Here is a 16,587-nt window from a genome sequence, read left to right on the forward strand (position 1 = left end):
GCATGCGCCAGGACCCGGGGCGGGACTGCCGGAAACCGGGCCTGGACAGAGAAAGCATGCGCCGCAGGCTGCCACGCTATGTGGCGCAACCCAGGAGGCCCGGGGATGCCCGAAAACAGCGCCACCAGGAGTGCCGACCCCGGGGATCTACAGGAGCCCTCCCAGCCCACCTCCTTCCAAGCCTCACCCCTAGACGTCCATCTTGATCCTCAGGTTAGGGGGGGGGGGGGGGGGGGCTGCAAAAAGCTTAAAGACGGTACAGGCACCCTAACTCCATCTTCCCTATAGGGGATGAGAGGGACCGTCCGCCACCTTCCATCACCGCTGCCTGGCATTGGTGATGCAGTGGGGGCTGCACGGAGTGTTCGTAGGCCTCTGTACAGCCTAGGGTTTCACTACCTTAGGGTGGTCAGGGCTCAGTCCGGCATCATGTCCTACGTAGCGGGAAAGGATACGTGGAGGCGACACTCGCACATGCTCGCCCGTTGTTGGTTTGGTTGGTTGCCCCTGTCTTATCTTCATGGAAAAAAAGACCAGACGTGTGCCTCCAATGGACACTAAGCAAGAGCTGGTTTCCCCTGCAACCGAGGCGAGGGTGTATACTGCGGAGAAGGAGCTAACCTTTTTTTGCCATTCACTTAGTGTCAGCCTCCAGGCGGCAGTAGCATACACCCACAGTACCTGTGTCCCCCAATGAGGCGAAGGAGAAAAGGGGGGTATTTGATCTTATAGTTTTTTTTAACTTTTCTTTAATTTTTACTTTACACTGATCGTGTTAGTCTCCTTAGGGGACTCGAAGCTGCGATCATCTGTTCTCCTGTGCTATATACAAAAATACCACAGCATTGCATTACTGTATATAGTAGAAATCACGGTCTCCATAATGGCAAGCATTGATCGTCTGATCACTTGTGCTACATACAGAAATACCACAGCATAAGCCTGCACAGGAGCTCAATGGGGACCGCTGTGATGAAGATGCAGGACGCATCATCCACACGAAGCAGGAAAGGAGGACGACGATTGTAAGGGTATGTGTACACACTGCAGATTCTGCTGCGGTGTACAGTACCTTTAAAGTCTATGAGAAGTGAAAAACGCTGTGCACATGCTGTGGATTTTTCCACGTGGATTTTCTGCGGATTTAAATCAGCAGCATGTCAATTCTTCGTGTGGATCCGCAGCGTTTTGACACCTTCTCCATTATAGGAACCCGCAGGTGTTAAAACGCAGGGGAAATCTGCACAATAACTGCACTAAATCCGCAGGTAAAACGCAGGTCATTTGACCTGCGGATTTAGCCAAATCCGCGTGGCAAAATCCGCAGGGTAATTCGCAACATATGCACATACCCTAAGAAAAGAAGAGGCGCCGGATCAAGTGAGTGACGAGTATAATAAAAGGTATTTAACCCTTTCATAGGGAATTTGGGACATTAATACAGCATACCAGAATGCTGTAAAAGAAAGCTTGTAAGTGCTGGCCCTACTTTATATGGGGAACACCTGGTAACAGGTTGCCTTCAAGGCCCAAATCACATGTTTGAAACAGTCTGTATAAACAGATGGCATCTGCAAGTCTGGCTAAACTTGGATATCTCTCAAATATTTTTGTAGACCAGCAGTCTGTAAAGAAATATCCAACATGTGAAAAAGCACCTAGCATATCTAAGAAAATATTGTGTGAATGAGCTCTTCGGAAAAGGATGTTTGGACGCCCCTTTATGTTTTTTTTTACAACATAAGTCATTAAAAAAAAAAAAAAAAAAGCCCAAGATTGTCCAGGATTTATATATTGATGACCCATCCTAAAGAGAAGTCATCAACAGGAGATTGGTAGAGGTCTGACACCGGGAATTTCAACCAATCAGCCGTTTCCAGAACCCGCCGTGGCCAGATGCATAAAGTGTACAATGTGTGCACACGCGCAAGATGCAGACAATTGATTAGTGGGGGTGTGTGATCTGACTGCCATTACTTATCCTGAAGAAACACTACCATGTAAAAGTTTAGGGTCACTTAGAAATTTCCTTATTTTTGAAAGAAAAGCATAGTTTTTTCCAATGAAGCTAACATTAAATTATTCAGAAATACACTCTATACATTGTTAATTTGGTAAATGACTTCTAGCTGCAAACGTCTGGTTTGTAATGCAATATGTTCATAGGTGTATAGAGGCCCATTTCCAACAACTATCACTCCAGTGTTCTTATGGTACTTTGTGTTTGCTAACTGTGTAAGAACGCTAATGGATGGTTAGAATACCCTTGAAAACCCTCGTGCAAGTATGTTAGCACAGATGAAAACAGTTTGGCTGATTAGAGAAGATATAAACCTGACCTTCCTTTGAGCTAGTTGAGAATCTGGAGCATTACATTTGTTGGTTCCATTAAACTCTCAAAATGGCCAGAAAAAAAGAACTTTCATGTGAAACTCAACAGTCTATAAGAGAAGTGGGAGGCCCCGCTGCACAACTGAGCAACAAGACAAGTACATTAGAGTCTATAGTTTGAGAAATGGATGCCTCACAGGTCCTCAACTTGCAGCTTCATTACATAGTACACGTAAAACGCCAGTGTAAACATCTACAGTGAAGAGGCAACTCCGGGATGCTGGCCTTCAGGGCAGAGTGGCAAAGAGAAAGCTATATCTGAGACTGGCTAAGGGTTGTTTCACACTAGTGTTCGGCAGAGCTGCGGAGGGCTAAGTAGTTCTTCAGTGAAGCTCCGCTCACTGCCGCACCTCCTCCGGTCAGCTCCGCCTACGTCTGCATGCGGCCTGTGTACCTATCTTTAATATTGGGTATGCAGGCCCTGCGGATGCATGTGGATGTGTCCGCATGCATTGTTTTGATGATGCGGCAACCGCAACAAATTGCAACACGTTGCGTTCGATGCGGGTCGCCGCAGCGTCAAAACGATGCAAGCAGACGCATCCGCATACATCTGCATGGCCTGCGTACCCAATGTTAAAGATAGGTACGCAGGCCGCATGCAGATGTAGTCGGAGCTGACAGGAGGTGTGGCAGTAGGCGGAGCTTCACGGAGGAACTACGCAGCCCTCCGCAGCTCTGCCGAAAGCAAATGTGAAGCTGGCCTAATAAAAGGAAAAGATTAATATGCGCTAAAGAACACAGACATTGGACAGAGGAAGATTGAAAAAAAGTGTTAGCACAGACGAATCCAAGTTTGAGGTGTCTGGATCACACAGAAGAACATTTGTTAGACACAAAACAACTGAAGAGATGCTGGAAGCTTGCCTGACGCCATCTGTCAAGCATGGTGGAGGTAATGTGATGGTCTGGGGTTGCTTTGGTGCTGGTAAAGTGGGAGATTTGTACAAGGTAAAAGGGATTTTGAATAAGGAAGGCTATCACTCCATTTTGCAACGCCATGCCATACCCTGTGGACAGCGCTTGATTGGAGCCAATTTCATCCTACAACAGGACAATGACCCAAAGCACACCTCCAAATTATGCAAGAATTATTTAGGGAAGAAGCAGGCAGCTGGTATTCTATCTGTAATGGAGTGGCCAGCGCAGTCACCAGATCTCAACCCCATTGAGCTGTTGTGGGAGCAGCTTAACCGTATGGTACGCAAAAAGTGCCCATCAAGCCAAGCCAACTTGTGGGAGGGGCTTCTGTAGGCATGGGGTGAAATTTCTCCAGATTACCGCAGCAAATTAACTGCTAGAATGCCAAAGGTCTGCAATGCTGTAATTGCCGCAAAGGGAGCATTCTTTGACGAAAGCAAAGTATGAAGGAGAAAATTATTATTTCAAATAAAAATCTTTTTTTCAAAACCTTGTCAATGTCTGGACTAGATTTTAAATTCATTTGGCAACTCATTTGATTAATAAAAGTATGAGTTTTCATGGAACACACAAAATTGTCTGGGTGACCCCAAAATTTGGAACTGTAGTGTAGGTCATCAAAATGTAGGTCCTAGACAACGCCTTAAAATAAATGTATAACTCAAACCAAATCTGGATCATTCCCAAACAACTAACCAATCTAGTCCTAAAGCTGTCACCTGTAAAACTGCTGACAGCAAGAATACATTTTTTTTTTTTTTACTATCCGTTTCCCTCAGGGCTGTGGAGTCGGTGCTCATTTTGGTGGAGTCGGAGTCGGTATAAAATGGACCGACTCCTAAAATATATAATAAATTGGGTACAGTAGTTCAATGCAGAATATTTTCTCATAGGAATTTGGGAAAGTTATGAAATGCCCTATTAATGGCTGTTCTATTCCTGATCTAAGGCTACATTCACACACAGCATTTTTGCTGCGTTTTTTGTGGATACGTTTTTCAGCTGCAAAAGCCGATCAGATTTTTATAAAACCGCATCACCTGAAAGGTTTTTGAGCTCATAGATAATGTTTTCAATATCAAAAGCAGATTAGAAATCTGCTCTATGTTTTCATTTATCCATATCTTATCTGTACCAAAAAGAATGAAAGCTGGGTAGCACACAGACTAACACTTCCTGCCAGGCAAAGGAGGAGGAAAGAGCGTCTCAAACATCATTAACAAGATATTTTGTAAGTGACAAAGTTACTGTAACAATGACAGCAGATATGTCTAAAAGACAGCTCATACAGCTTGTTGTGAAGGACGGTGTACCATTAACATTATTTGCACGACCAGCTTTTACAGCTCTTAATGGAGAATTGGCCCCCAAACTTGGTGTTTCTCTGGAAAGAGAAAGTATTAGAAAATTAGTGATTGAAGAAGCCCTTAAACAAAAGGAAGATCTTAAAAAGACTCAAGAGACGCTTCATGTTTCTTACAATGGACGCCTGCACACGTCACAGAGTGAACTATTTTGCCATCAATGTTCGATATGTTTGTGACAACAAAAATTGTTACCAACACGCTGGCAGTAAAAGATACTAAAGCTCATCACAGCAGCCAGTTTCTCCAGGCCTTAGTGGAAAAAGTTCTGCAAGATTACAAGCTCAAAAAAGAACAGGTTCTTGCTATTGTAACGGACAATGCTTCAAACATAAGTACAATTACACTGATGAATGAGAGTAATGAACAACAGCTAGAGGAACATTTAGGATTCAGTATGTTTGAGATGGAAGGCCACAGTGCTGTTCATGTAACTGAAGAACAATATTACTACAGAAGAACAGCAAAATTATACTGTAAAAATAGATGATCTTGTTGGAGCTGCTTCAAAACACTTTGCTATTCATCACATGCGCTGTGTTGTGCACACGCTGCAGCTGGCAATAAGAGATAGTCTGCAAGAGGGACATGCTGGAAATCTGATTGGAAAAGTGAGGAAATTGGTTATTGCCAATTATAGATTGGTTATTTCTTATAGATATGGCGAACCCTCAGGTAACCCTAAATGAAGGTCAATGGACACAGGTGGCTGAATAGAAGGAATTGCTTAATCACCCATTTACTGTGACTAAAAAATTACAAGCTGAGGATTTAACTCCTGGCATTTTCATGAGGGAGCGGAAGAACTTGCTATTTTGCTGTTTAATCGCAGATGGCATTTCTGCTTCAATGAAACGGAGAGAGACACAGCTATTGGAAAATAAAATTTTTCTGGCAGCTGTTTATGTGGACCCAAGTCATCGTATATTGCTTGATGATCAACAGCTTACTAAAGGAAAAGAAGCTCTGACTGAGGTAGAAGTTAGGAAGAGTGACCTACAGGAGGACTGCCAGGCGCAAGAGGACTCAGGTCCTGACAGTGCTACTGCTGCCATATCTTCATCCTCATCAGATGAGGAGTTTGACTTTGACAAGTATTTGGATGACATGGAGCAGGCAAAGCGTTGCCGCAAGGAAAAAGATTTCACTCCGTCTCCTATAGCAAGCAGATTGACCATATTTCAGCAAAATGTTTCACTTTTTCTCAAAGAAATAGAAAAATTCAACCGTTCATCAAAACTGACTGTGCATGAGGCAATTCCTTTACACCCGGAAATTGTTAGAGATGTTGCCCATGTGGTCACGGCTTTGCCTCCAACCCAAGTTACTGTAGAGAGGTTGTTCTTCTAGCCTTAAAATTATTAGGTCAGATTTGTGGTCATCTATGAAGGAGGACCTGATGGAGGCAATTTTATTTCTTAGAACAAATTCATAGACTGCACAAATGTTATTTAGTATGTTTTTGTTGAAAACTGTTTTTTGCCAATTATAGCTTATTAAAATAGCTTATTACATAGTGTGTGTATATATATATATATATATAAAAAAAAAAAAAAATCGATATTACATAGTGTATTACATGTTTACAATTTATTACAGTTTTTTGTGTTCTAAAGTTGTATTCCAATAAATATTATGTTCTATCTAAATATCTTGATTATTGTATCATAAAAATGATTTAATGTCTGATGTTCACATTGTACTAGAATAAATTCTTCACTTAAATATAAGCAATATATGTGGGAGTCGGAGTCGTGGAGTCGGAGTTGGAGTCAGAGTCGGTGTAAGGGAAATTGAGGAGTCGGAGTCGCAGGTTTGGCTTACTGACTCCACAACCCTGGTTTCCCGACTCCACAGCCCTGGTTTCCCTGTAGATTAGGTCAGTTTTACACCAAAATGGCGAACACAATATCACATGGATAGATCACAATCAAAACTGTGCTTTAGATGTAATTATGTTCCATTTTTTTTTAATCTTGAAAGCTTTTTGAGTGGTAACATGAAACAATATGAGAATCAAAGGCTTAAGAGGTTTATTCCCATCTCCAAGATCCTATCCCAATATGTAATAATAATTAGCAAATACCTCCAATTAGAAATGTAGTATAGTGCTACTGATAAGCAAGTTCTTTTTCCTCATGTGCAGGACCTTAGGTATCCTTGGTTACAACCAATGATATAGTGACAGCTAGTTGGTAGTGGTTGTAACCATAGATACCTAAGGTTCTGTAATGCCTGCACGAGGAAAGAGACATAGCGAATCAGAAAAACTACTGTATACTACATTTCTTATTGGAGGTATTTGCTAATAATAATAATAATAATACTATTACTACCACTACTAGAGATAGGCGAACCCGAATAGTAAAATTTGGGGTCCTTACTAAACACCTACTGTTCGGACACGCTCCCCGAACAGACTTCACCAGGAAGTCCGTGCTACTGTTCGGGATCGTAAACCGGGCCGGCGGAACAACGGAGACCTCGGTAAGATCACCGCTAGCAAAGTGAGAAAACGTTTCACGATGCAGCAGGCAGCAGAGAATTTACCGGGAGAAATGGATAGGTGTCTTAAAAATACCTCTCCATTACTAACCCGTGGGCTTGACGTCACCAGACAATACAAAGTGACATCAACTCCACAAATATGAACCCCACTTGCCACCACCACAGGGCAAGAGGGAAGAGTAGGGCAAAGCTCAAGAATTGGTGCATTTAATAGATGCGCCTTTACTGGGCGGCTGCGGGATGCTATTTTAAGCTGGGGAGGGGCAATATCCATGGCCCCTTACCAGCCTGATAATACTAGCCCCCAGCTGTCAGCTTTAGCTTGGTTGTTTGTTTTTTTTTACATTTATTTAAATAATTTAAAAAAACAGCATGGAGATCCCTCTATTCTTGATAACCAACCTTGCTAAAGCTAACAGATGAGAGTTGCAGCCTGCTGCTGTCAGTTTTGCCTAGGTGGTTATCAAAAAAATAGGGGAATCCATGCCTTTTTTCAATTATTATTTAGAGCAGCTCTCGTTGTTATTATCGGCACTGGGCGTAGGTTGACGGGAGTAGTAGTGCCATCAGCCGACGCCAGTGACCGGAGGTAAACTTTTGCCTCCAATCACAGCTGCGGGCCCACACTGTCCTTTGACAGCGTGGGAACCGCAGCGCTCTGACAGGTGGTAATGATTTTACCACCGATCACAGGCAGTGTTTGCCGCACTGTCATGCACATGACTGTGTGGCAAACACTGGATGTTCAGACCTCCCATTCAAGTGAATGGGGTCCAGGTACTGTTCGGTACCAGAACCACACTTTTTTTTAAAACTTCTCAGCCGAACCCGTACATCCTGGGGTTCGCCTATCACTAAATATTGTGCCTACATATTGGGATAGGATATTGGAGATGGGAATACCCCTTTAACTAGCTTCCAAAAAAAACTAATGGTGCAGTTTGCATCCTCATTTTATTCATTAGCATTATGAAAACAGCTTAGGACTAGACCAACTTTGAGCTATGGACACTCATGGATCACCCACCCACTTGTTGATTCAATTTACAGCACTGAATGTATTTATCACTTGGTAGATGACAAATGGTAGATTGGTGGGGACCTAACATCTGTGAACATTACTGAAAGTAATAAGTGTGAGGCCCTAGTGCCCGATGCTCTCTAGAAGTGGTCAAACTTGTACCAGGCCACTGCTTTTGATATCTGATGGAAACAAAGACTAACATTCCATTTAACCCCCTTAGCTTTCATGAATTAAAACTCAACCAGATCACAAACTGGCGAGCATATTTAATAAGGGATAATCCCATCTGAGATATTTATGGCTGATACACAGTATAAGCCATAAATAATTAAATAAGTAGGGTTTGAACCTTCTGGACACTGTTCACCAATACAGAGAGGAAGAGTTACATGCATGAGTCCATCTCCATTGTAGTTCACGAGAACTAAAGAAACATCCGAGCATTTTACAATTCCTATAAACTACAGATACACACAATCTAGTCTCCATGGCGCAATCTGTGGGTCATGAGTCCGCCATTCTCTTGTTAGACGATAGAACCTCCAATACCATAAATGTCCCAGATGGGAATCCCCCAATAAGAAGATAATCTGCAAAAAATTGAAGAGGTTGTCCAGTCTTAGGCTACATGTCGTCTGCAATCTCTGCACACTGTGAGGGTGTTTGCACACGGTGCGGATTTTGCTGCGGATCCGCTAGCAAGGTACAGTACAATGTTAACCAATGGCTTTTAAAATCCGCAGTGCACATGCTGCGGATTTTTCTGCGGTTTTAAATCCGCAGCATGTCTATTCTTTCTGCGGATTCCGCTGTGGTTTGACACCTGCTCCATTGTCCAGGTGTCAGAACGCAGGGGCAAACCGCAGGCAAATCCGCAGGTAAACCGTAGGTCATTTTACCGAATCCGCACTTGTGTGCACACTCAGCCTGAAGGTGCTCTGATGCCGGAGTGTGACCACAAGTGTGTGACTTGCATACATGCGGTCACGTGCCGACTAAACGGGCGCTGCCTGGCTCAAAGCATATTGAAGCTGGACACAGTCTAGTAGGAATGTGCTGCAGCCTTCTCTGTCCTCCTTGGCCTGGACTGATGTATATTGTGATGTCAAATTACAGAAAACACCATACAACAGATTAAAAATAAAATAAAAAACAAAATGCTTAAATTAATGTGATTGCCATAAGCTCCCACACACATGCAAGATTAAGGCCATGTTGTTGTCTCGGGTTCTGAAACGTCTGTGTTAATTATGTTTATGACATTTTATTGCTCCCTTCAGGCACACTGCAGACTTACCGTACAGGTAGAAATCCCAGAATCTTCAGAGGCAACACGAAGACCATTTTCCAAGGTGGTCACTTTAGTCTCTGGCACATTCAGTATTGCTTGTGTCGCTGCTTGGCTCGATCTGTATTTCTTTATACCAAACTGGATTTGCTGCACACAGAAATTTAGAATGGAAAATTATAGTTCTCTCCTGAACAAACAAAATGGCAAACATTGATTAATAGCATAGCTGATGAAAACTGAGGCAATGGGACCCCCTTGCTTATTTATGGTGTCCATTTAGGCTCTGGTATGTGTCCATTTTTGGAATGGATGAAATTTGGGATCATACAAAGCTTTTTCTTTCATTCTAAAAATGGACACAACGAAACCCAGGCACACCCCATAATAATGAGTGGGGGCCCTTGGCTTGTGCTTGCATCAGCAATGCTTGGTGCACACTGAACAATCTGTAATAGATCAGTGCAAATAAGCGGCTATTCTCCACAGCGAGAGTCCTGCTTACACAAGATGGTGTGCTGCTGAGTACAAATTATCTTATTTGCAGCACAAAAGATCATTTGACTCGATAAACGAGCATCTTGCACATTTGTGGGTGATTGATAACCTGTTCACACTGCATGATTATTGGAAAACCATCCTAGGAACGTTCTATTAGTTCTACAGATGAACACATTCTCCCTGTATACTGCTATGACGAAAGACTGGGGGCATCTTCATAGACGTGCATGTCAATAAATGCGATACACAATTACAACCTGGATTAGCCGTGACTGCCAGAGATGAGAATAATTTTAGCATTTCCTTATTCCGCTGTGTCAAGTCCAATAGGAAACATCATAGGGCTATGCTTACATGCAGTAGTTTGGGTTTTTTTCCAGCTAATTAAAAGCTGCTTTTTACATTGCCAGCAAAAGCTGAGAAGTCAGAAATGTCATGGAGTCGCTTGTTTTTTTGGAATTTGAGAACTACAGCATGTTAACTCCTTCGGCATTTTTGTAGCATTGTTTCACCCATAGAAAACAATGAGAAAGTAAAAATCATTATTAAAGACGTTGTTCACTACGTGAATAACTTTCATACCCCATGCTTAGCCCTGAAACTAATAAAGCCTATATTTGCCTCCTGTGGGACTCGCTCTTCCCAGGGCTTCCGTGTGGGCTTGTGACACGAGACCCCGGCGCCCAATCATAGAATTGGAAGGGACCTCCTGGGCCATCTGGTCCAACCCCCTGCTCAAAGCAGGATTCACTAAATCATCCCAGACAGATGTGTCCAGCCTCTGTTTAAAAACTTCTATTGAAGGAGAACTCACCAACTCTCGTGGCAGCCTGTTCCACTCATTGATCACTCTGTCAAAAAGTTTTTTCTAATATCTAATCTGTGTCTCCTCCCATTCAGTTTCATCCCATTGCTTCTAGTCTTTCCTTGTGCAAATGAGAATAAAGATGATACTTCTACAATGTGACAGCCCTTCAGATATTTGTAGACAGCTGTTAAGTCTCCTCTCAGTCTTCTCTTCTGTGAGCTAAACATTCCCAAATCCTGTAACCTTTTCTCATAAGACAGGGTTTGCACACCGGTCACCATTCTGGTCGCTCTTTTCTGAACTTGCTCCAGTTTGCTGATGTCTTTTTTAAAATGTAGCGCCCAAAACTGGACACAATATTCCAGATGAGGTCTGACAAAAGAGGACTAGAGGGTAATAAGGACTTCACGTGATCTAGACTGTATGCTTCTGTTATAACATCCTAGAATTGCATTTGCCTTTTTTGCTGCTGCATCACACTGTTGACTCATATTCAGTCGGTGATCTATTAGCATGCCCAAGTCTTTCTCACATGTGCTGTTGCTTAGCCCTATTCCTCCCATTTTGTATATGCTTTTTTCATTTTTATTGCCAAGAGGTAGTACTCTGCATTTTTCCCTGTTAAAAACCATTCTGTTAGTTGCTGCCCACTACTCCAGTTTATTTATATCTTTTTGAATCCTCTCTCTTCTCTAGTATTAGCTATCCCTCCTAGCTTTGTGTCATCAGCAAATTTAAAGGGAATCTGTCACCCCTTTTTTGAGATATCATATAATGATAGCATTCAATTGTGTGTCACATAAGGATTCTCTTACTACTTTTGCTTCCCCCTGACCCCGCACCTTTCATGCATAAATACCTTTTTTTATATCAGTTCAGATGTATGTAAACTACCGCTGTCTGGTCCCCTGGGCGGGGCTTATTCACCTGCTCCTCCCCTCCTTATCTTGCTCTACACATTTCTTCTTGTGTAGAGCAAGACAGGGAGGGGGGAGCAGTTGAATAAGCCCCGCCCATCGGACCGGACCGTGGCAGTTTACATACATCTGAACCGATATAAAAAAGGTATTTATGCATGAAAGGTGCAGGGTCTGGGGGAAGCAAAAGTACTAAGAGAATCCTTATGTGACACACAATTGAATGCTATCATTATATAATATCTCAAAAAAGGGGTGACAGATTCCCTTTAATCAGTTTACCTTCAATTCCTTCATCTAAATCCTTGATAAAGATGTTGAACAATACAGTGCCCCGCCTTCTGTCCCTGCCTCCTGTCGAATTGAGCAGGAAGAGGAAATGAGAGATCAGCTGCAGCCGGACCGCCTCTTCATGTTCAGTTAGTCTGAAGGCGTGGACAGTGACGCCAGTGCCGAGTCTCGTGTCACAACATCACACAGGAGTCCCTGGGAGAGTGAGGGCCAGCACAGGAGGGGAGTATAACTTTTTTTTGTCAGGGCCAAACATTTAGATTGAGAAGGTGTTGACCTAGTAGTGGACAGCCCCTTTAAGCATGTACTGTAGACAAAGCACATACGTAATCTGCACAACCCCCAAAAAAAGTCAGAAACGCTGTGAAAATGCTTACAAATTGGTGTTTTTGAACATAGCGTTTTACTGTCAAAAGAGTAGGTTTAGGCTGCAGAAAAAAATGCCACAAAAATGCTACATATACAAGGCCTAACCGCGATCCAGAAGACACGAGAGGCAGTTTACTACAAGTGCCTGGCCGCTTGTCACCACATCCCCTACCGCCTAGCATTATCGTCACCCTACCTGTGACCCACTTCTCAACACATCCCCTACCGCCTGGAATTATTGTCACCCTACCTGAGCCTTGCTTCACAACACATCCCCTACCGCCTGGCATTATCGTCACCCTACCTGTGCCCCGCTTCTCAACACATCCCCTACCGCCTGGCATTATTGTCACCCTACCTATGTCCCGCTTCTCAACACATCCCCTACCGCCTGGCATTATCGTCACCCTACCTGTGACCCACTTCTCAACACATCCCCTACCGCCAAGCATTATCGTCACCCTACCTGAGCCCCGCTTGTCACCACATACCCTACCGTCTGGCATTATCGTCACCCTACCTGTGTCCCGCTTCTCACCACATCCTCTACCGCCTGGCATTATCGTCACCCTACCTGTGCCCCGCTTCTCACCACATCCCCTACCGCCTGGCATTATCGTCACACTACCTGAGCCCCGCTTCTCACCACATCCTCTCCCGCCTGGCATTATCGTCACCCTACCTGAGCCCCGCTTCTCACCACATCCCCTACCGCCTGGCATTATCGTCACCCTACCTGAGCCCCGCTTCTCACCACATCCCCTACCGCCTGGCATTATCGTCACCCTACCTGAGCCCCGCTTCTCACCACATCCCCTACCGTCTGGCATTATCGTCACCCTACCTGAGCCCCGCTTCTCACCACATCCCCTACCGCCTGGCATTATCGTCACACTACCTGAGCCCCGCTTCTCACCACATCTCCTACCGCCTGGCATTATCGTCACCCTACCTGAGCCCCGCTTGTCACCACATCCCCTACCGCCTGGCATTATCGTCACCCTACCTGAGCCCCGCTTCTCACCACATCCCCTACCGTCTGGCATTATCGTCACCCTACCTGAGCCCCGCTTCTCACCACATCCCCTACCGCCTGGCATTATTGTCACCCTACCTGTGCCCCGCTTCTCACCACATCCCCTACCGCCTGGCATTATTGTCACCCTACCTGTGCCCCGCTTCTCACCACATCCCCTACCGCCTGGCATTATCGTCACCCTACCTGAGCCCCGCTTCTCACCACATCCCCTACTGCCTGGCATTATCGTCACCCTACCTATGTCCCGCTTCTCAACACATCCCCTACCGCCAGGCATTATCGTCACCCTACCTGAGCCCCGCTTGTCACCACATCCCCTACCGCCTGGCATTATCGTCAGCCTACCTGAGCCCCGCTTGTCACCACATCCCCTACCGCCAGGCATTATCGTCACCCTACCTATGACCCGCTTCTCAACACATCCCCTACCGCCTGGCATTATCGTCACCCTACTTGTGCCCCGCTTCTCACCACATCCCCTACCGCCTGGCATTATTGTCACCATACCTATGTCCCGCTTCTCAACACATCCCCTACCGCCTGGCATTATCGTCACCCTACCTATGTCCCGCTTCTCAACACATCCCCTACCGCCAGGCATCATCGTCAGCCAACCTGAGCCCCGCTTGTCACCACATTCCCTACCGCCTGGCATTATCGTCAGCCAACCTGAGCCCCGCTTCTCACCACATCCCCTACCGCCTGGCATTATCGTCACACTACCTGAGCCCCGCTTCTCACCACATCCCCTACCGCCTGGCATTATCGTCACCCTACCTGTGCCCCGCTTCTCACCACATCCTCTACCGCCTGGCATTATCGTCAGCCAACCTGAGCCCCGCTTCTCACCACATCCCCTACCGCCTGGCATTATCGTCACACTACCTGAGCCCCGCTTCTCACCACATCCCCTACCGCCTGGCATTATCGTCACCCTACCTGAGCCCCGCTTGTCACCACATCCCCTACCGCCTGGCATTATCGTCAGCCAACCTGAGCCCCGCTTCTCACCACATCCCCTACCGCCTGGCATTATCGTCACACTACCTGAGCCCCGCTTCTCACCACATCCCCTACCGCCTGGCATTATCGTCACACTACCTGAGCCCCGCTTCTCACCACATCCCCTACCGCCTGGCATTATCGTCACCCTACCTGTGCCCCGCTTCTCACCACATCCTCTACTGCCTGGCATTATCGTCACCCTACCTGTGCCCCGCTTCTCACCACATCCTCTACCGCCTGGCATTATCGTCACCCTACCTGTGCCCCGCTTCTCACCACATCCTCTACCGCCTGGCATTATCGTCACCCTACCTGAGCCCCGCTTCTCACCACATCCCCTACCGCCTGGCATTATCGTCACCCTACCTGTGCCCCGCTTCTCAACACATCCCCTACCGCCTGGCATTATCGTCACCCTACCTGTGCCCCGCTTCTCACCACATCCCCTACCGTCTGGCATTATCGTCACCCTACATGTGCCCCGCTTCTCACCACATCCCCTACCGCCTGGCATTATCGTCACCATACCTATGTCCCGCTTCTCAACACATCCCCTACCGCCTGGCATTATCGTCACCCTACCTATGTCCCGCTTCTCAACACATCCCCTACCGCCAGGCATTATCGTCACCATACCTATGTCCCGCTTCTCAACACATCCCCTACCGCCAGGCATTATCGTCACCCTACCTGAGCCCCGCTTGTCACCACATCCCCTACCGCCTGGCATTATCGTCAGCCAACCTGAGCCCCGCTTCTCACCACATCCCCTACCGCCTGGCATTATCGTCACACTACCTGAGCCCCGCTTCTCACCACATCCCCTACCGCCTGGCATTATCGTCACACTACCTGAGCCCCGCTTCTCACCACATCCCCTACCGCCTGGCATTATCGTCACCCTACCTGTGCCCCGCTTCTCACCACATCCTCTACTGCCTGGCATTATCGTCACCCTACCTGTGCCCCGCTTCTCACCACATCCTCTACCGCCTGGCATTATCGTCACCCTACCTGTGCCCCGCTTCTCACCACATCCTCTACCGCCTGGCATTATCGTCACCCTACCTGTGCCCCGCTTCTCACCACATCCTCTACCGCCTGGCATTATCGTCACCCTACCTGAGCCCCGCTTCTCACCACATCCCCTACCGCCTGGCATTATCGTCACCCTACCTGTGCCCCGCTTCTCAACACATCCCCTACCGCCTGGCATTATCGTCACCCTACCTGTGCCCCGCTTCTCACCACATCCCCTACCGTCTGGCATTATCGTCACCCTACCTGTGTCCCGCTTCTCACCACATCCTCTACCGCCTGGCATTATCGTCACCCTACCTGTGCCCCGCTTCTCACCACATCCCCTACCGCCTGGCATTATCGTAACACTACCTGAGCCCCGCTTCTCACCACATCCTCTACCGCCTGGCATTATCGTCACCCTACCTGAGCCCCGCTTCTCACCACATCCCCTACCGCCTGGCATTATCGTCACCCTACCTGAGCCCCGCTTCTCACCACATCCCCTACCGCCTGGCATTATCGTCACCCTACCTGAGCCCCGCTTCTCACCACATCCCCTACCGTCTGGCATTATCGTCACCCTACCTGAGCCCCGCTTCTCACCACATCCCCTACCGCCTGGCATTATCGTCACCCTACCTGTGCCCCGCTTCTCACCACATCCCCTACCGTCTGGCATTATCGTCACCCTACCTGAGCCCTGCTTGGCACGCCGCTTATCACTTTCCGTCCCACAGATCTCCCGAGTCTCAGCATGGACGCCGCCATGTTTGCTGACATGTGACGTAACTTCTAGTGATGTGTCGTTCGTGAACGAACCGAGACAAAGAGCCGGCTCTTTCATGTGACCGACGGGAGTCGGCTCACCACTGGGAGCTGAGCCAAAATTTTTTTTCCCCCCTGCTGTTTGCGTAGCTTCTTCCTGCCTGGTTGGGGGCTGGGAGGAGCTGAGGAGGAGACTTAGAGCAGTGAGTACAAGTGGGGAGTGACTGGCAAGGCTTTGCCTTGCGACTGGGCTCCTCCCACATGACACATAGCTGTACTGTGATTGGCTGCTCAGTGCAGTGAGTGCACACATGAGCTGTGATAGATCACAATGTGCAGTGACAGAGACTGTCACAGTCTGACATAACAGTGG

The 16,587-nt window shown here is 46.6% G+C and overlaps 1 protein-coding gene across 1 annotated transcript in view; it reads right to left on the reverse strand.

The window, feature by feature from the left end:
* The window catches only part of PMPCB (peptidase, mitochondrial processing subunit beta), a 71,104-nt gene extending 54,752 nt beyond the window's left edge, over positions 1–16,352 (reverse strand). Inside the window, exons 1-2 of the mRNA XM_073573637.1 lie at positions 16,143–16,352; positions 9,506–9,646 (exon numbers count right to left, since the gene is read on the reverse strand). Of these exons, the coding sequence (XP_073429738.1) occupies positions 9,506–9,646; positions 16,143–16,229 (228 nt within the window). The 5' untranslated portion in view covers positions 16,230–16,352. The remainder of the gene's footprint in view (positions 1–9,505; positions 9,647–16,142) is intronic.
* Between the last annotated feature and the right edge of the window lie 235 nt (positions 16,353–16,587).

Source organism: Dendrobates tinctorius, unplaced genomic scaffold (genome assembly GCF_039654945.1).
Source record: "Dendrobates tinctorius isolate UK_male_01 unplaced genomic scaffold, ASM3965494v1 ptg000035l, whole genome shotgun sequence".
NCBI classification, from domain to species: domain Eukaryota; kingdom Metazoa; phylum Chordata; class Amphibia; order Anura; family Dendrobatidae; genus Dendrobates; species Dendrobates tinctorius.